This window comes from Bemisia tabaci, chromosome 10, assembly GCF_918797505.1.
Source record: "Bemisia tabaci chromosome 10, PGI_BMITA_v3".
Classification (NCBI taxonomy): domain Eukaryota; kingdom Metazoa; phylum Arthropoda; class Insecta; order Hemiptera; family Aleyrodidae; genus Bemisia; species Bemisia tabaci.
Genome location: NC_092802.1, coordinates 27298160 through 27318507, shown reverse-complemented (window position 1 = coordinate 27318507; position 20348 = coordinate 27298160). Strand labels below are relative to the sequence as shown.

At 35.9% G+C, this 20348-nt stretch overlaps 2 protein-coding genes across 2 annotated transcripts; both read right to left on the bottom strand.

Annotated features, from left to right (window-relative positions):
- Nucleotides 1-1349: 1349 nt before the first annotated feature.
- l(3)73Ah (polycomb group ring finger 3-like lethal (3) 73Ah) lies at nucleotides 1350-10604 on the bottom strand. The gene is made up of 5 exons (XM_019062148.2): nucleotides 10027-10604; nucleotides 8992-9144; nucleotides 7522-7667; nucleotides 5724-5867; nucleotides 1350-3700 (listed from the first exon to the last, which is right to left on the bottom strand). The coding sequence occupies exons 1-5, from the start codon at nucleotides 10130-10132 to the stop codon at nucleotides 3575-3577; spliced, it is 675 nt and encodes a 224-aa protein (XP_018917693.1). The 5' UTR covers nucleotides 10133-10604; the 3' UTR covers nucleotides 1350-3574.
- Nucleotides 10605-12086: 1482 nt separating this feature from the next.
- Cndp2 (Cytosolic non-specific dipeptidase 2) lies at nucleotides 12087-19778 on the bottom strand. The gene is made up of 9 exons (XM_019062144.2): nucleotides 19376-19778; nucleotides 18568-18742; nucleotides 17562-17837; nucleotides 16554-16783; nucleotides 15861-16059; nucleotides 15286-15507; nucleotides 14712-14861; nucleotides 13828-13929; nucleotides 12087-12663 (listed from the first exon to the last, which is right to left on the bottom strand). Exons 1-9 carry the CDS (start codon nucleotides 19411-19413, stop codon nucleotides 12613-12615), a joined length of 1443 nt encoding a protein of 480 aa, XP_018917689.2. The 5' UTR covers nucleotides 19414-19778; the 3' UTR covers nucleotides 12087-12612.
- Nucleotides 19779-20348: the final 570 nt, after the last annotated feature.

Below are 20348 nucleotides of genomic sequence, written 5' to 3'. Positions count from 1 at the left end.
GAGGAGCGCTTCAATAATGCTGTATTGTATGAAAAAATTACAAAGTCAACCTTAAAATTACAAAAGTGGCGAAAATTTCTCTTCTTCTGCGAAATCGTCAGTTTGCAGATAGGCGGTATTGTTTGTTAGCCATCAACAGCCAGAACAGCATAATGATCTCAGTAACTTCTGATCACACTTGAAAAAACAAGTACAATTATTTGTTTCACCTAAAATGTCGCACTAGAGTTTGATGAATTCTATCTTAATTTGTTAAAACATTGAAACTGAGGTTGTGAAAAATTTCCAAAATCATGAGGAAAGATGTACAATTCTTTCAAGAAGGAATTCGCTTTCTTCAGACATCATGTGTCCCCATCTATGGACTTAAACATACTCAGAGCAGCAGGCTGATCATTGAAACTTGTGGCATCAGAGTCAAGACAACAAAAATTGATGGTACAGATACAACTAAGTCTCGTCATATTTTGAGGACAAAGCAAGAAATAGTTTCAGCAATCGGCCTACAGATTTTGTTGGGGCTCATGGGCTGCTACTAGAGACAGCAGTCAAAACTTATTGCAGACATAATAGACAAAGATAGCACGTGACAGGCAAAATGCAAATCTTCAGTAAGTGGAGACAAGAAAAAAAAAGAAAAAAACATGTAAAGTTATGTACTTCTAGTGATAATTGTAAGGAGGCAGATTAGATTTTGTCCGTAAGGAACAATTGGGTTAGTCTACTCGCATGGGAGTCCATCTTAAAACATGAAAAATTGCATTAATGTCTGTAAAAAACAGAGATTCATCAGAAAAAACATAGATATTTCAATGATTCAACTTACTACCGAGTAGAAAAAACATGCTTAGGTGGTAATTACGTTGGGAAATAAATTATATTGATTTGAATAGACTGTCAGGAAATGACAGGACAATTTTTAAAGGACAAATGGACTTGCAAGAGATGAATGGGAAACATGCTAGTTAACTATAACTACTGTCCCAAGCTATCATTGGCCAGGAACACATAAATCAATTTTGAGCTCAATATTTTTAGTTGTACACTGAAATCTTAGTATTAAAAAAACATGCTAAAAATTGCACGTTACCTTCATCACAATGATTATTTTTTCCCCTCAATGATTAGTTACTCTAACAATATTCAAAAACACCATTTTTGACAGATTCGATTAACAAGAAGAATGCAAACACATTTAAGGATAAAAAAGTGAAAAAATCGAACTAAGAAACAAAAAAATATGTCAAAGTTGAATCTGTGAGAAAAAAAACATACCAACTCGGAAACTTAAAAAAGCCACAATTTCATTGAAGATGCCCAGTTTCCATAAAAGCTATGGAAAATAACACTCTTTTTTTTTTTTTTGGTCTCTTGAACACTTTCATTTTTCCGAGTTGGTGTGTTTTCATCCTCACTGATTCATTTATCTCCACCCAAAGAGGTTTCAGATAAAAACTAAAATACGACATTGGAAACCAGATTATTTCAGCAATTCCAATGTTTGGACCATTTTATCACTGATACATATGCCTCAGCACAACGATCAATAATGGTAAAGAGATGTATCACATATGATACCCCAGCAACTTCCTATTTATAAACGAAAGTGTGAATTAACTAGGTATTGTGTAATACTGCTAAATACCTGCAGGACATTTTTTTTCGTATGAACACTTAACCAGAAAGTTTCATTCTTCATTTTCTTTCTTTGTTTCCTGAGGCATGGAATAACAGATAAAATACAAACCAAAAAATTCAATGGTTAAAAAGAGAAAAAGTTCGCTAATTTTTACTTTGACAACTCGAACTTAGCATGATCAAAAAAAAATCTGGACTCCTAAGTATCGACTACTGACTTGCATAAACTATACAATTGCACTAATTGAATTACTTAAACTAGAAAGTAGGAAAGTATATTACATTACTTTACATTTCAAAAGTACGCAATAAAAGGAAATACATATCAGCCTCCAGTAATACAGACAATTTTTGCAACATTTATTGTAATTCTTAAATTTGCCTTTTTTTCTTAACTATCACAAGAATTCTCAAGAAACATAAACAGCAGAGGCTAAATTTACGATGTTGGCTCCCAAGTTTGCTAGCAAAACCATGTTTGGAAATTTGAACTAGAAAATAGATAGCAAAACAATTTTTGATGAATGCTGACAGGTCACATATTTCGTTGCTCGTCTATTATGAGGGTGTGTCTTCATTTCCTTGTTAGCCGCGGAAGCATGTTATATAGACAACAGGGCTGACATAAAAATGAAGATACACCCTTAAGCCAGACGCATGATGATTTGCCTCCTACTCATTTCAAAATTTAGTGGCATAGTGCTAAAAGAATTATAATACCACAAAAACACAAGAAACTTCTGGCATGAAAGAGTGTAGCTGGTCTTGGCACATCATAAACAGTTAGCACCCTGCCTCCTCTTGAAATTGCTTCAGGGTTGCCGCAGAATTTAGAAGATGAAATTCCCTGACACATTTTGGTGAAATTCCCTGACAATTGAAGATATGCCAGATGGTGAAAATAACATAATTACAGATGATTTTCAGGCGAATTAGATGTTCAAAACGTCAAGCCTTTCTTAGAAAACAAAGAAAAAGTGACTCAAGCCTCTTTCCCTGATATTTTCATCATTTTCCCAGACATTTCCAGGTTTTCCCTGACTTTTAAAAATTCCCTGACATTTCCCGGTATTCCCTGAATGTGGCAACCCTGTTGCTTGCAATTTTGAGTGCCAGCTGTGTGAGCACTCCGGAAAAACCCAAATTTCACTAACTTAAGAATAAAATGAACAGAGTTAGCTAAAATCTTTAGATTCTGAATACATAATAATTTCTACTTGCTGTTATGTCTCTCTAACTAACGTACCTTAAAAGATCTCTCAATGGGCCAGTTGCGCTACTCACAGAATCGTGTTTTGATGCTCGATTCTTATAGATGATCATCACCATGACACTCGGTTGAAAGCAAGGTGGAGGAAACCAAGGGTTTCACTACCGCAGTGAATGACGTCAAAAATCCGACTTTTCAAAGGGCGATACCACAGATAATATTGAACGTAGAAAGTTGCGGTTTGGACATATCTAATTATTTTTAGCCAATCTACAACAATCAAGCATCAAACCACAATTCTGTGACCAGCGTAACTGACCCATTCGAAAAGAAACATCCTATAACGAAATTCCAGTAGTAGAGAAAGTAAAGATACACTGTATTATGTACATGTTCCCTTCTAAAATTTCTTGTACAGTAATAACTACCCTCACACCAGGAAGTTTGACAATCAACCATTGATAAGATATGAAGGTACTTAGGCAGAAAAAACTGATGTCAAATGTGAAGGTGAACATCGATATGAGAAGTTGATTCTCAAAATTAACTCCCTGTGCATTGCTTGCTGACAGAAATTTTGAAGAAATTACATGTGACAGTGTAATTCAATCCATTCGCAGTTTACTGATTCATTGCTTTCGAGAGGTTGACAATGATTGATTCTATTAAAAAATGAAAAAAATTACGATTCTACTTTCTTCTTCGACAGGAGAGCACATATGGAGATTAAAGGTCAATTCTAGGACGATACTGCAAGCGTAGTGGTGGGTCACGAAACCTCCAGCGGGTAACATACACAAATTTCAAAGTATGATCCTTTCCTAGTAATTCATCATTACACAAAATATCAATCTGAAAAAATGCAACAGATATATTAAAGTAATGAATGGTACAGCTGTAAAAACATACATAGTAATACAGAGCCATTAGAAAAATGAAAACAAATAATAAATGCCTTGAAATCATGACCACTGAGAGGTAAGACGAAGGTTGAAACCGTAATGGAAGGCTCTCTAGGATTATGCATTTTTTAATATGAGGGTCATCCTAAAAGTCTTGTGCGTTTTGCTCTCATTTCAAAAGTACTAAAGATAGGGAAAATCCGATTAAACGTTCATATGAGGCATACTCTCAGCTTTAATTTTTATAAAAGCCCAATTTTTTTAAAATCGGATGAACGAGACGCTAAGGAGGTCATTTCTCCCGCGCCGGCTTTGATACTTTTCCCGCTACCTCCAGGCGCATGGTTTCTGTGCTTAGTAAGATGTTCGGACGATTTCAGCCAATCTGATCCAATCGCATTGAAATCCTTATGAATATTTTTTACCAGGTTGTTAACCTATGCTGTTTTTTAGGCCTTCAATGATGAGTGCAATCAGTGTTCTTATGACATTTAAGTAAGCTTATTGTGTAAAGTATGTTATGTAAAGTTATGGCAGTTTCAAAGCCAAAGAACTGTGAAGTTCCATCAGTAATTTTTGACTTTGGAAGGTGTTAGGCCATGTGACATTATTCCCAGACTTCAAGCAGTTTTCGGAGAAAATACAATGAGCGATGGAAATGTCCGGAGGTCAATCCAATCGTTTCGAGATGGAAGAACAGAAGTGCACGATGAATTCCGAGATGGCAGGCCAAGTGTGATTGATAGTGTCTTAGTGCAATGAGTCAACGCTTTTATCTGCTAAGATAGCCGAATGATTCTAAACAAAATGCTCAAATATTCTCCTGTTATATCTCGATCTGTCTTGCATCAAATCGTTCATAAATGGTCGAATTAAAAAAATCGAGCCAGGTGGATTCCGAAAATGCTAGCTTACCACGCGCCTGGAGGTGGCGGAAACGCACCTAAGGCGTTGCGGGAGAAATGACATCCTGAGCGTCCTGTTTATCTGATTTTTAAAAACAGGGGCTTAAATTAGTGCTGAAAGTATGCCCATGTGGATATCTAATCGGATTTTTTCTAGCTTTATAATTTTGAAATGAGAGCAAAACGCGTAAGACTATTGGGATTACCCTTGTATTCATGATTAAATTAAGAGCTCAGAGATGCAATAATGCAATATTCATGGCTGAAGTCGAAAAATTCATACATCAGAATACGACATTGTAAGTCTCTACTGGTATTTTACTTTTTTAATGGAAAACCAAACGGCAGTTCCTACTAAAAATTTTTGGGAGTTCTCTGAAAAACGCACACAAAATTGCAAGGAAACATTTTGAATAATTTTCTTTCAAGAAAATAAATCCCCAATTAAAGATTCCAATTACAATACGTATTTTTCCTGATTAGCAATTGATGTACTAGTTCTAAAACCATGAGAGATAATATTTTCTCAACTGGTAATTTTTGAAAAGTTCAACAGTGAGTTGATTGCCTTTTATTCTTCATTTTATTTATGACAATGAGTGACAATCAATTAACCTGTTTTTAACTTCCTAATTTTTCACAATCCAGCTATTACGAAGACTTCAATTGGTGACTTGGTTTTGCATTCTTATGAATAAGTGAAAATGCTGTGCGACTATATTTCATATTGCAATATTGTCGGAGTGCACTACAACTGTGTTACACTACAATCCTTTCAGTCTTGATAATTGGCCATCTAGCAAAGGATAAGATGACCTCTTTCTAAAACATGGTGGCTTGTGATCAAACGTTTCCAATTTTAGTGGTTACAGATCATACTAAATTAATTTGTCACAATTTTGAATACCTATGTCCCACGCAACCTGGTTAATGTCAACACTATCATGAGGTAGTCAATACATTAAGTAAATGGCTGTTAGATTGCCAAAACAGTTAAAGATCTTAGTGATGGACACAAAAATTCTGCGGAAGGAATTGGTGCAAACTATAAAAACGGAAAATACTTACATCACGATACTTTTCCATTCCATCCAGCACTTTCTTTGCTATGAATTTCTTCAAATGTGTAACTGTAGCTTGAGAAGAGAGCCTAAGGTACTTCCGTTTCAAAGATTTCAAATTGGTTGCAGTGCATTCTAAGCCGACATTGACCTAAAAAGTTAAAGAGAGGGTGAGAACAGTAAACTTTAGTATTGATAAACCTGGCGGGCCATTACAGAACTACTAAAATAAATGAGGCAAGATATTTGACCTCCTCACTCTCCATATTTTATACATGTGGGAGTGCGTGAAAGAACCTATAACACCAACAGAAAACATGCTTTACTTCGCACGTGGGTAATCACTAATCAAGGAAATGGGAGGATTCAAGCTGAAGAGGCCTAGCAAGCCTAAAAGTAACCAGCCTAATTGTATTTCACGTTGCCCAAGTTTCTCTGACGTTTAATTTTTTCAAGGGATGACTAAAACTATTAAACACTTGACAGTGAATCTGCCCTAGACTATGAAGAATTAATGCACAAAATTTTAAATTTTAGTGTTGCTTGGTTTCCCGTTCAGATAATAAATCATCAGAGAAAATTGGGCAATCAAAGATGTAATGAGACGTTGAGTGCAGAGAGGACACTTTTTGGTTGCTGTGTTTGAGAATCCCCACTGTCACAATCTAATTTTGAGAGAATTTTCTTGAAGTTTCCGTTTAGAGCATGGTAATATCATAGAAAATATTCAGTAGAAGTTTCAACGCGCTTTGATCACAATGGATGAGACATTAGCTGAGGATACCGCAACCAGGAAGTGGTCTTTCTGCACTTAGTGCTTCTGCTGGGCTGATTCCAGTTAAATGGACCACTAGACAAAATACTAAGTTACACGTTCTGATACATGTTTCTCAACCAAAATTTAACGTAGAAGACGATTCGTGCAACAAAAATTACTTGAATTGACTCCTAAGCAAGATATTTAATGCTTCTTGATGCGTGAATTCAAACCTCTTGCTCATGAAAACACAATGGTCTATGTACGTCAGATCGCAAACTGAAGATTACCGTGGTAATCTCTACGATACAAAATATAGCATTCTCAATCTTGGTGCTTTGACTCAGCTATATTATTTACACTTTGAACAATAAGGGGTGGAAAATGAACAATGCTTGATTGAGAACCCTACCAAAACCGCCGTAGTGCACGATTTGACTCAAGTAGAGTATTGTGTATCTAGTAAGCGGGCAATTCAAATTTCCCGTAACTAATGTAAAATTAGAATTTTAATATCATAGTTAGGAGTTGATTTCAGTAATTTTTTATGCAAAAATCGTCTTCTGCAAGAAATTGTAGTTAAGAAATGGATTGCATTTTGCAAAAAGGAACCACTAGCACTGCAATGATGCTAAGATTGTGCAACTTCATCCTTTGCAATAAAATTGCGGAAATTGTGAAAAACTATGAAATTCAGATGGTAATTTTTGTCTTAAATTTACAGTTTTTAGCGAGTAAAATAGAAACTATTAATGGATAATCGGGTTTTTCCTCCAAGACAAAAGAAGTTGCACAATCTTAGCAACATTGCAATGCTAGTGGTTCCTTTTTGCAAAATGCAATCCAAATATGTATCAGAATGCTTTAATTCGTACCTTGTCTAGTGGTCCATTCTTCCAAATCATAATTAGAAAATCAAATGAAAATTGGACTTTGTTCCAATATATCAACAAGAGAAGAACTTTACTTGAGGGAAAAATGAACAAAAAATATTCAATGATGAAAATTGTGTGATTGAAAAGCTCAATATTGTTTTATTGTTTTTTACCTGTTCATCCATTCGGTGGAAGTCTGCTTCAGCTACTTGCTCTACAACTGGTTTCTCTGGTTCAAGTTCAGTACCATTTGGAAGTAGATCTTTGGGACATGGAAGACCACGGATTCTGTAAAATTCTTGCTCTCGTTTCAATTCATCTGCAAGAGGAGTAAATATTAATGTTAGAAAAACATAATCCAAAAATTTGAAAATTTCCCTAGATCCATAAAACTAACTTCGTATCTATCTTATTCTATCTTAAAATCCATAAAAAAAAAATAAAAAAATATTAATGTATGGGGTTGTATTAGCTACAATATTTGGATTGCATTTTGCAAAAAGGAACCACTAGCATTGCAATGTTGCTAAGATTATGCAACTTCTTTTGTCTTGGAGGAAAAACCCGATTATCCATTAATAGTTTCTATTTTACTCGCTAAAAACTGTAAATTTAAGAAAAAAATTACCATCTAAATTTCATAGTTTTTCACGATTTCCTCAATTTTATTGCAAAAGATGAAGTTGCACAATCTTAGCATCATAGCAATGCTAGTGGTTCCTTTTTGCAAAATGCAATCCATTTAACAAGAAACTGGATCTTGCTTTAAGAAACAAAATGGAAAATAGCCCATTCATTTCTGAAAACGTCTTTGAAAAAGGTACCTACATATTTTTTAAAGCTTTAAGAACTTAAAACTTTTTCATAATAAACTGATTCCTGTCTTAAGAAAATCAAATAAAATCTTTTCCATCTCACTTTTTTAAAGCTCTCTTTCCAACCCATGAGAATCAAACTCGAGTACTCTGATTGCTTTACTCCTAAAATGGAACACGTTGAGCGGTAAGGAACCAAGTCCGATCAGACCTTTCCAAATGCAATGGAACAGTCTGGTTCTCTATCACAGAAAGGTTGTACAGATGTTTTTGAAAATTTCAGGAATTTGACTTCCTGACACTAAGGGAATACCCTGAAATTTTCAAACGAATATAGATTCACTATCGTTCCTCTGTATGAAAAATGAAAATGAAATTTGTCAATGGCTGATGTGACTTGGTTAGTTTTTGCTCAACGTAGTCCAAGTCTGCATGTCTAGGCAGAAAGAGTCTGCAGTTGTTAAGCTCCAGTCTCAAAATTGACCGCTGTTTAAATTTCGCGATATTGTGTTCAATGGATTGTATTCAATGGTGGTTCGATGTATCGTTCGGTTCAAAATAGTAGAACACACCTCAAACCGGAATTGTAGGATATTTGTCAGAAAAGCTGAAAATGAGAAATTTCGTAGCAATCACGTAGCAATTTCACTTCTCTTAACCGATAAGTGCTCATACGAATTAAAAATCCATTACAAAAACCCGTTCTGTCAGATTTCTCAATTGACTTTTGAGGCTACGTTTATGATTTGAACCGATCGATATTGATACAATCTCACCCGTTTGATGTAGTTTGATGTATCAAATACGATCTACATGAGAGGTTCTTACTTTTCTGCAACTGAGGAACTAGTTTATAGACGATATCTTGCATAGTTCGATCGAAGCTGATATACTGAAGCGGGTGAGACTGATGGATCACGATCTGGCATTGTGGACAGGTGTTATTTTCTTCCAAGTGCTTCACAAGACAGCTCTTACAAACTGAAAGAAAAAATGACAATAATGAATGAAAGAGCAAATAAATTGACTTACAGGAAAAGATGACCGATCTACATCTGTAAGTGAGGATTACTTTCACTTAGGCCCTAGATGGACACATGAAATTGCTTGAAACTACTTCTAGTAGCCCCATCGATTGTAGGAAAACGATTTACTTTTGCTTTTTCTTCTCTTATTTATTCTATGATAATAATCAACAGTTGAATTTTGAGTACAAACTGCTCTTGAATCAGTGTACCTTATATAAAGACAGTAAATACTTTTTGCCACTTCACAAAAGTGGCTTTTCACTGCAAAGAATTGCAGGACAACATCCTATAGAAACAAGACCTTACTGACTCAAGATCAAGGTGTGTCAAGTAATATTCGCTCTTCATAGTTTTTCGACATTGTAGTCGTTGAGTGAATGGTTAACTCTATCTACATCCGCATTTTTGGGTTTCCTTGCAAATTTTTCCTATTCTAAAGGTTATTTCACCCCGTTCATTATTACTATCTGGAGTCTGTGACAAAATTGGTCATGGATCTTTTCTCATTACTATGACAAGATCCAAAGCTTTAACCAAGGCTGGTGCATGGTAAAAGAATTCAGGGGGGGGCGGAAGGACTGAGGTCATCACAACCTGAAGCGCGTCAATTGAGAGAAAGCCTATTGGTTTGCACAATGTTTTATGTTGAATGGTACTCTTTTATCATGCGAGTTCCTCCTGGTCTCTCATTCCCCAATTCTGATTTGTGCTGATGCCTCACATTCTTGGCAATGGTGGGAAGATACACGGATTTTTGCACTTGTTTATCCAACTATTTGAGGAAAAAGTCTCCAGAATAACCTGTGGGATGCTAAATTTGGGCTGAGATACTTACAAGTGTGCAGGCATTCCGTCACAGTGGTTGCGTCCACCAGGTAACCCTGACAAATTTTGCATGTGATGTACTCATTCAGCGATTTAAGCTTTATCTTCCTCTCCATTGTAAAATGAAGCCTTGGTGTGGCTGGTTGTGGTCACAAGGAGACTACTTCTAAAATTGAAACAGAAATATGGCATATGACTGTCGATAGGCTCCGAGCAAAGGCTACTTCCCACCTGCTGGGATTACGCCCCATGCATCAGGAATCATTAGGCATGAAGAAAAGGGACGGAGAGTAAAAATCAATAAATATGTGATTTTATGTACTGAAAACGAAATGTAATGAAGATTAGGAGAGAACTAGGCCGATATTTTGAGAGGGGATCACTAGAGCTTCGCAGGTTGGTGGTCACCAACACCGGTTAAATTGACTTTTTCCGACACAAAAAAACTAATCACGTCACATTAGGATGGCTTGCGATATGTGAAAATCTGACCGGAAGCACAAATTATCGCTCCTGATTGAATAATTTGAGGAGAAGAAGTGAAAAGTCGACCTAGAAAGCGAGAAGACTCGCTGGCTGATTATCACTGATTGATTGTTGTCCGAATATCCATCGATCACAACCTCCTGGATTTGTGGTGGTTGATGAGCGCCGAAAATGGCGCGAGTTTCGAAATTGGTGTAGCAGTGCAAACCCTGAATCGTGAAAGCCTGAAAGCAACACGAATTTCATCTAAAACGAGAACGCTCCGCTACAACCAAGAGTTTGATTTAATTAAAAAATTAGTTAGTCTCTAAATTGGATTGCATTTTGCAAAAAGGAACCACTAGCATTGCAATGATGCTAAGATTGTGCGACTGTATCCTTTGCAATAAAATTGCGGAAATTGTGAAAAACTATGAAATTTATATGGTAATTTTTGTCTAAAATTTACAGTTTTTAGCGAGTAAAATAGGAACTATTAATGGATAATCGGGTTTTTCCTCCAAGACAAAAGAAGTTGCACAACCTTAGCAACATTGCAATGCTAGTGGTTCCTTTTTGCAAAATGCAATCCAATTAGTTTTTATCGTTTATATCTGTTAAATTTTTGTAGTTTGAGTCTGTGATATTAGGCACGTTGTTTTGGTTGTGTTGTTTTTCCTTGGTTGCACCACCCACCACAAGTTCTTACTTAAAGGGTGGTGGGATGATTTATTTCATTTTTTATGAAATTTTGGTAAAACTGGCTGTGCTATTCATGTAATCTGAAGTGAAATAAACATATTTATTTATTTATTATTAATCAATATTGAACTTACTCTTTATATTCTGATAGCCTCCCAAATACCATGCATGAATCCGGAAGAAGGGTAAGGGGGGCTGACATCAAATTCAGATTTTTCCAGTCTTACGGAAGGGGGGGTTTAAGCACCAAGGGGGGTGGAATAGCTCCGACGGAAAATGTTGAAAAAATAGCAAATTGAAGACACCATACAGACTGAAAAAATATAGCCCCAAAATCACTGTCAGTACAAGGTGTGCATAACTTACCATCCAACCCTTGTTATATTAATTTTGTCCGAGGAATTCTACCCATGAAATAAACAAGTCCAGTGACAAAGACTTTTGCGATGAAAATTAAGGTGCACACTTTTTAAGTATAAAAAGAGGCAATTTAAACCTTGAAACAAAAGCAAAATTTCCGTAAATTTTTGAATAACTCTGTAATTTACCAAGAGAAGCTGCCTGAAGCGATTTTGTGGCGATATTTTTTGGCGCAAAACAAGCAGTGTTCACTTTGCAGTGCCGCAACAGAAATATTGAAATTTGCTAAAGATGTTTATGTTTTTGTAACTTCTCCTTTAAAACGCCCAGATGATTTCTATACCATTTCAGAGCTGGCCAAGATATTTTACGGTGAAAAGATTTCAGGAAATCGAGATTCTGTTTTCAGAAAAATATTAAGTTAAGTTCAGAAATGAATTCAAGAATAAGCAAGGAACGTCCACTAAAAGCCGAAAGTTCACTATGAGAACAAGATTGTGTGATTAGGGTTACGGTTAGATTTGCACCAGGAAAACAATTGGAAAAATTTAAAAAATCAACTTTATTTGACCACAAAAAAATACAATGTCTCTGATGAAACGAATGACCAACAAATAATTGCTATCGTATATCGAACGTAGATAGAATATAAAATGATGGTAAAAAATGTAGAGGTTAATTATCACAGAGTATGATATAAAAAGTTAGGGAGCTCAATACTTATAAAAAAGTTTTTTAATACTTGTAAATTTATGAAATGCTATAATATGAATAAATAAAAGAAAAAGGTCTAATTTGATTATATCACGAGGTTCAATCTTTAGGGTATGAATGTAGTAATAATGTAAAAAAACGTTGAAAGTTTAATTTGTCATCTTTGACTAACATATTTGTTCACTTAAAGCTATACACTCTAAATAAATGATTAAATGAACACAATTAGACGTTATAAAAACATGATCTGTTTCTTATGTATTCCATACCATGATGTTTCAAAGGACAGTGACTTTTGAAGCACTGCATGTTGCGTGGCACCAGGTGAGACTTTGTTTTCGGTACAGTTAGACAGTTAGTCGGACAGTTTAGACACTTCATATAAGTATGCAGCCATCACTTTGGTCTGGAAAAAAAGAAACACAGAAAATGGTTAGATATTGAAGGAGAGGAGTCAATAAACTTTTTAATTGCGATGACTAACGAAAAATGGAAGTTGGCAAGCTCATGCTGCCATCTAGGACATCTAGGACATCTAGGATCTAACATCCTAGGATGTTACTTTAACAGCCAGAGTGGTAATGACAACATCCAAGAGTTGTCGCACATTTTTTCAACATCCAGGATGTTACTACAGCACCTCTTTTTTTTTGGTGAGCTTCTAACCATGATACAATACATATCAAGGTGTTATATACGAGGTTGGTTCAGACATTTTGCGGATAATTTGCCTAGGGTGAGCCTAGAACACTACTGACTCTTTGTAAACAATTATCACAGAAACCTGATAAACAAGCTGCACAAGTGACAACATGCTTCTTGAAGTAGTTGCAATTTGCGGTCAAAATAAGTGTATTCACACATTCCGTCACATTAAAAGACCAATAGATAAGTATCAAAGACCTTGTTAAGTGCAAAGAATAAGCTGAGGAAATTGAAATTCCATTCCTGATTTCCACAGAAAATTTCTTTGATGAAAACCCAGGATTTTTCTTTAGGTTTTTCTCAAAACTTCGAAGAAAAAATCAACTTTTTCATTTCTCCTCCAATCCATAGTTCGATGGTGTAAGTCAGCAACCACATAACTAATTTGCAGTGTCTGAAAATCTCCGCCTATATGATATTTTTTTAAAGGAGAACAAACTGACATCATTCTTTGAAGTTTTTGCAGAATTTTCTTCGCACAGAGAAGAAAAATCATGGCAGTTTTAAAGAATTACCGTTGAGTAGTTCTCCGTTTAAAAAATAAGGTATGACAGGAAGTCTATGACGTTGCAAACCGAGTTGTGTGATTGTCTACTTACACCGCCGAATCACAGAATCAACACGGACCACCAATTTTAAAAAACAAGTAGACCTCAGAGTAGAAAGGACAGAAGTTCCTAGTTTTGAGCACCTATTCCCTGAAAAATCCCTAGATCTTCATGGATATTTTTTATTTCCTAATGAATCCTGGTGTTTTTCGGTTTTTCCAGATCCTGGACGACATTCTTATCCCTGAAAGTATGGGGTTTTGGTGAAGAGGTCTAAAGTTGCAAATTGATTTCAAGCATTCAGTGAAAGTACTCACTCCTTCAACGTAGTTCCGTATATCGATTTTTTCATTTTGAGAATGAGCTCCATCATCAGACGCTCCCATAGGAAGAAGCAAGACATTCTTCCCAGTGGTTTCCTGCGAGACATATACAAGTACACATTGAACTAAAAGTCGACAACAATTTAATAAAAAAATCAGGATATAAAACGCACCCCAATCAATGCAATTTTACAATTAATGGTGCTACAGTCCCGAACGGGCTTTGGCGTATACATGAAATGCAATTTTTCACATAATTGTATATTCTCATAAAAAATAATAAAAAGAAGTAAATCTACTGAAAACTTCTTCCAAAACCTTTCCCTAACTTAATAGCCATCAAATGCCAATTTTCATATTCTTAAAGCTTGGGCTCTAGGGATTTGTACAAAAAATATTCCTCGGTTAATACTTTAAACCTTCATTCCTTCGTTGTACGGCTTCTAACTTGCAATTTTACATTCAGGTCACGCCAAATAAGTTAAGGCACTTTAAGGCTACGACAGCCTTAAACAAAGCCACTTTGGCATTGAGAGTAAAGCCAAGCATCAAGATGTCGGATCTTTTGTACCAGTCTGAATGTACATAAATACATTTGGCGTCGATTATGGTCATTCTCAGTTCAAGGTTAAATTGAGGGTGATCTTAGATTTAGAAATATCAGGAAGGCATATAGAGAGCTGCTAAGACTGTGCTCATCTCAAACCCATCAACGCCACAATATTGTACGCTTGCATATTCGAAAGACACACATTAGAAAAACAGAGCTTCTTTCTTTATTTTATACTTTTTTAAGAAAATCATCTCACTTTTTGAGCAAAATTTTCAGTGAATGTGCTGCACAAAACAAAGCCTGAAGTGAAGTCAAAAGTACAAACCTGTAGAGTGAGCGTTACAGGAATGGATCCACCCTCCCGCGTGAAATCAGGATCCACATTGTAAACATGCTTGGTTGCTTTCCTAGCAGCTTCGTAATGTTCATGACTGGAGTCAGCAACCCAACTGCGCCCGCTATCGATCATGTATGCCTGAATAGAACAAATACAGATAGTTTTAACTAGGCATTAAAGTGCATCTCTCAAAGATCAGACATTGAGACATATGGACATAAACAACACATGCTTCTTGAGATTTTCATCTCATTTTTGTCTCCACTGCCGTGTTTATTGACTGATAAATTTTTAGTTGCAAAAGAAATGCATGATAAAACAACAATTTGGTGGATAAGTCGGTATGTAAGATTAGTTACAAAGAGATTAACATATTTTTTTATTTATTAACGTAACACATTTTTCAACGCATGGTTTTCGAGATTGTGATCTCATTTTTATCTCCACTGCCATGTTTGTTGATAAAACTGATGAATTTTTAGTTGCAAAAGCAATGCATGATAAAACAACAATTTGGTGAATAAGTCGGTACATAAGATTAGTTACAAAGAAATTAGCACACCTTGAATTCATTGGGACTCTTCCTTTCACTCCATTTTTTTCCCAGATAACTGACAACGCATTTTTCAACGTTCTCTGGAGTCATATTGGGAACAATACGAATAGAGAACTTGCCGATAACTTGCATGGGTATGACAGTTTTGCAACCAGTGCCGCTGAAAGCTCCTTCAATGCCGTGAATCGAGAGGCTTGGGTGTCGCCACCGGCTCATTAAAGTTTTGACCTGAAGGAAAAGAGCAAATTTGAAAATTAAGCTTAAAGATTTTAGAACTATTGCATTATAATTTGAGAAGCCCTTAATAAGTCATTAAAGCTATGTTCTCCCTTTCCCAGGGAACATCTTGACTTGATTATCTGAACAAATTTAATCTTTACTCCTGATAAACTACAAATTCAAGACAAAAATTACATTTGTAAATTTAATTTTTTGCACGATTTCAGTAATTTTGTTTCAAAGAATGCAAGTTGCACAATGCTAGCAACACTGAAATGCTCTTGGTTCCTTTTTGCAAAATGCAATCCACCTGTGAACGGCCCTAAAGGCCAGGGGGAGAGAAACAAAATAATTAAATTTACCTTATCTCCTTCGTGGATGATTTTTGAACAGCCAATGTCACTCTTGAAGTGAGATAAATTGAATTCAATTGGATCATAAACATCCTTCTCATTCGCAGTTTCAGGGGCGACTTCATCATAAATTCCTGTTACCAGTATTTTTCCGTTTATATCAACCAGAGTGTTCAGCAAGTAGATCAGATCCGCCATTGCCTCGTGCCTGCAGAATAGATTTATAAATATGTTCAAAACCTCTCAAATGCAACTTAAAAAACTGTAAAATTACTTTGTAAAATCAACAGGAGATCTCTGTATGAAAAATTTTAATATTTCTGATGCTGTTGAATCCATGCCGGTCTCAATAAACTCGGAATAAGAGAAAATATATTCTGAAAAACAGCCAAGTGCATACTTAAAAGCTTTCAGTTTTTCACAACTGTTGTATTAAAGTTGACTTCATTTCTTTGTTTTATCAATTTTGCCGGGGGAAATCAGGTTATTTCTCAAAGATTCAATTGAATTTCATCTCTATCATAATTTGATTATCTGATAAATTACTCTTTTCCTCTCAAGATTCAAGACAATCTTTTCAATAAGAATAAAAAGATAATTCTTCGCTCAGTTCTTTGGCCATAGAAAGTTCAAGAAAACGTCCATCAATTTGCTTGATGATTTTTCTGCTTTGCTTTAAATAAATTAAATAAAAACACTTACACAGCACCTCCATACGCTCCACTATGAAGATCCTTTGCAGCACACTTAATTTTGATTCCAAAATAACAGATACCTCTTAGACCATAGGTGAGGCAAGGTTTATCTTTTCCCAGCCAATAGTTATCTGATATACAGACATAGTCCACATCTTTCAGGAAAGAGTCCTTGCGCTGGATTAAAAGCTCATCCAAACCATGGCTACCACTTTCCTCCATACCTTCGAAGACAAACTGAAAGAAAGGGAGACTTGATTAAATATGTCATCATAGGAGATAGAGCATACTATAAAAACTAAAATGATTGGGAGAGTCCAGATATTTTCAAATACTTGCTCACTATGGTTTTAAAGTAAACTGGTCACTTCGCAGCCATTATTTTTCTTACAAACGTTTCACTTTGACTTTAGGATCGAAAACTTGCAAAAATTAAAAGAAAGAAAATGTTTTTGATAAGCTACTAGAGGAAGGTGTCAACTACGACTACTGAAACTCTGACTCAGAAGTTTGTTTAATTTAGGAGTTACTGGAGAAAAAGTGACATGTACATATCACCTTGACAAAAAAATTTTCTACGGACCAAATTTTGTAAGCACGTTTGTGTCCACCATTTTCAGGTCCCTCATTCCCTCAAATGATCCTTCATCTTCCCTGAAACTTTCGTGCGATTCTAAGGCGGGAAACCAAAAATGCCAACTTTTACTTCTGCCAGTTTTTTTTATTGAGATGGGGATAGTTCTGTAAAAACGAATCGGCAATGACTCTGTGACAAAGCAAATAACAGCTTAGTGACTCAGTATAACTCAAATTTTGATTCATTTTTCTCCTCGGTGAATGTGAAGCCTCTCCCTGTTCTATTTACAATCTTACAATTACTATATTACATTTTCATCGATTGAACATTTCTTTCTCTTGATAGTATTTTCCTGTTTTTACAGAGAATCATTATGTACTTTTACCATAATTACGTGATTTCCCATAATTTTTGCGGAGGGAATAAAATCTGTTGTACCTTTAAGTTTATGGGAATGGGTATTTTCAAGGCTTGATAAGCTTGAATGGCATTTATCCATCCCAACACTGGTCCTTTGTCATCAGTTGATCCACGTCCATACAGCTTTCCATCTTTCTCTGTGAGGACAAACGGTTCCGTATCCCAACCATCTTCTTTGGCTGCTGGCTGTACATCCAAGTGACCATAGATAACCACGGTTTTTTTTGTTGGATCGTTTCCCAATTTACCAAGGAGGATAGGTGGAAGTTTAAGACTGGTGCCATTCGGTAAAGTCTGAAAGAAAATTAGAAATTTTTGATTGACAAAAGAGGAAAAGAGAAAACCATGGAGTTGTTTGAATGAATAATCTGATAGTGAACTGCTTTGATCATCAAATAAAGTCTGATGAAAATCAGAAATTTCTAAGGAGTGATCAAACAAAACCTTGCAAACAGTCTGAATAAATTAATGGCTGGCAAACTGCAAATATAGGGATCCCTTCTTACGAACGAATTTCCTGATCGCAAGTTTCATATATTCACAAGTAGACATTTGCTGTATAGTTTGTCATTTACGGGCATAGCTTTAGTTGATCATAAATTTTTCCATGTCAGTTAGGAAACCGTTTGTTATGATGTATTCAGAATAAGGGAGTTACGTGTGTCTATGGTTGGCTGCCACCTTTTTCGTTTGGACGTCTTCCACTATTATCGAGTTTAAACTTTGTCCGGAGGTGACTACCGGCACCCATGATAAGGTTTTTGCGGACCAGAACCCTCGAGTTAGGTTCGTGCAACTCGAGTGAGAGATGGCAGTGCAAAGGATTTGCTTGAAATTTTCTTGGTAAATTAAAAAGTTCAGCTCTTGTTTCAACGTCTGGCTAATCCTGTTTCAACGTCTGGCTAATCCAGTTTCAACTTTTGACACTTTCTCTCTGACGTTTGCAGCCCTCACTTTGGGAACTGTTGATCAAAAGCATTATGACCTTAAAAATTACTAACTCGCTCTGAGAAAATAGATCTACCTGATGGCCTGGATCACACAGTTCAACTTCGGCACCACAATTCTTCAACAGTGTTTCCACATACTTCACCATGGTAGTGATATCATCTCGGTGTTCGGGCTCAGCTGACACTGATGGAATTGCCACAGCTTCACTCAGACGTTTGATGTAAGCTGCTTTGTTATCATCTATGTACCTGAAAAATTTACATGGAGGTACAATGTAAATAATTGTGTTAAAGTCAAGGTTTATTGTGTTTGAAGGCACGTAGCTGTTCAGGCTACTAAGAATTCCTGGCTCTAATGTTTTTGAGGGCAGGAGCATAATTGGATGATCCATATTAATATAGTTTTCTTTCACATTGACTTTTCTTCATGAGCACACTAGTGTATAAAGTTTTAGCCCAATGTGCCAATGAATGCTGAAAAGCTTAGAGCTGCCTCTATCTGGTGGGTAAACAAAGGAGAGATACAGCCGACAAACAATGGCTCGGCAAAACGTAATTTTTTTTCTCGCAAAGCTACTGTTTCATGACTTCAATCATAAAATGGCTTTCAAATCATCAGTATCTTAATTTACAGAGCGTTCTTTGCGGTGATAATTACATTGCATGAATAGTTTACTCATGCTTTTCATGACTAAGCATGCTGTGCCATCAATTCATAGCACCTAAATAAAAAGGTACGCTAAAAGTAAAACATCAAATAGCATTGTGAATTGCTAAATTTGGCTAATGATAACAGATTATACTTCATTAAGAGTACAATTTCTTTAACGACATAGGTTCAAATAGTTTGTAAAATTAACTCTTTGGTATCGCCCTACTCACTTGAATAGCGTTGATAAGGTATCCGGCAAAGAAGACATTGTTTCTTGGGTTTGGTAGCTACTGGTAACAGAGACTGCCAGTCGAAAATTATTCAAATTAACAGCTATGAAAGGAAGAGGTAATTAGGAGAAATAATTGGACATTTAACAGTAATTACAGATGAAACTGATAAAATAGGTGACAGTTGACACAGAAATGACAAAACTGGTCGGTGGTTTTTGGGGAGTGCTCCCTTTCTGATGAGAGAATAGCAAAGCCCCTGAGTTAATGGAGATAAGAGAGAGGCAGGAAAAGAATCGTTAAATAAAATATTAAAATTATAAGAAAGAACAAGTATCACGTGTATCACACATTACGCCAGAGCACAGCCTAAGTACAATGCCAACAATCATCACCGCTATCACCCGCTATCATATCATCGAAATTTTTTGTTTACGTTTTCGCCACAGATTAGGCAAATTGGTTCAAATTGCTTCATTTTCCCAATTATTCCTCTTTTCGAACAGAAGGAATCTTAACCGCAAATTCTGAACCGGACGCTTTGATTGGTCCACAGCGGTTCATTCTAATTATTCCGAGTTGAACCAAAACAAGCGGGAATTTCAAATAATTCCGGATATCCTGTCTACCAAATCGTTTCCGCTTCCGGTAAACAGTGTTGTCAGTTTTACGAGCATATGATAAATAAAACTGACAACACTGTTTACCGGAAGCGGAAACGATTTGGTAGACAGGATATCCGGAATCATTTGAAATTCCCGCTTGTTTTGGTTCAACTCGGAATAATTGGAATGAACCGCTCTAGACCAATCAAAGCGTCTGGTTCAGAATTTGCGGTTAAGATTCCTTTTGTTCGAATAGAGGAATAATTGGAAAAATAGCACAGATTAGTCCAATTTTAAAAAATCGGCGGGAAACTTATTCTGCGCTCAAAACTGTGATTAATTTAAATGTTTGCCTAATTAATTAGGTA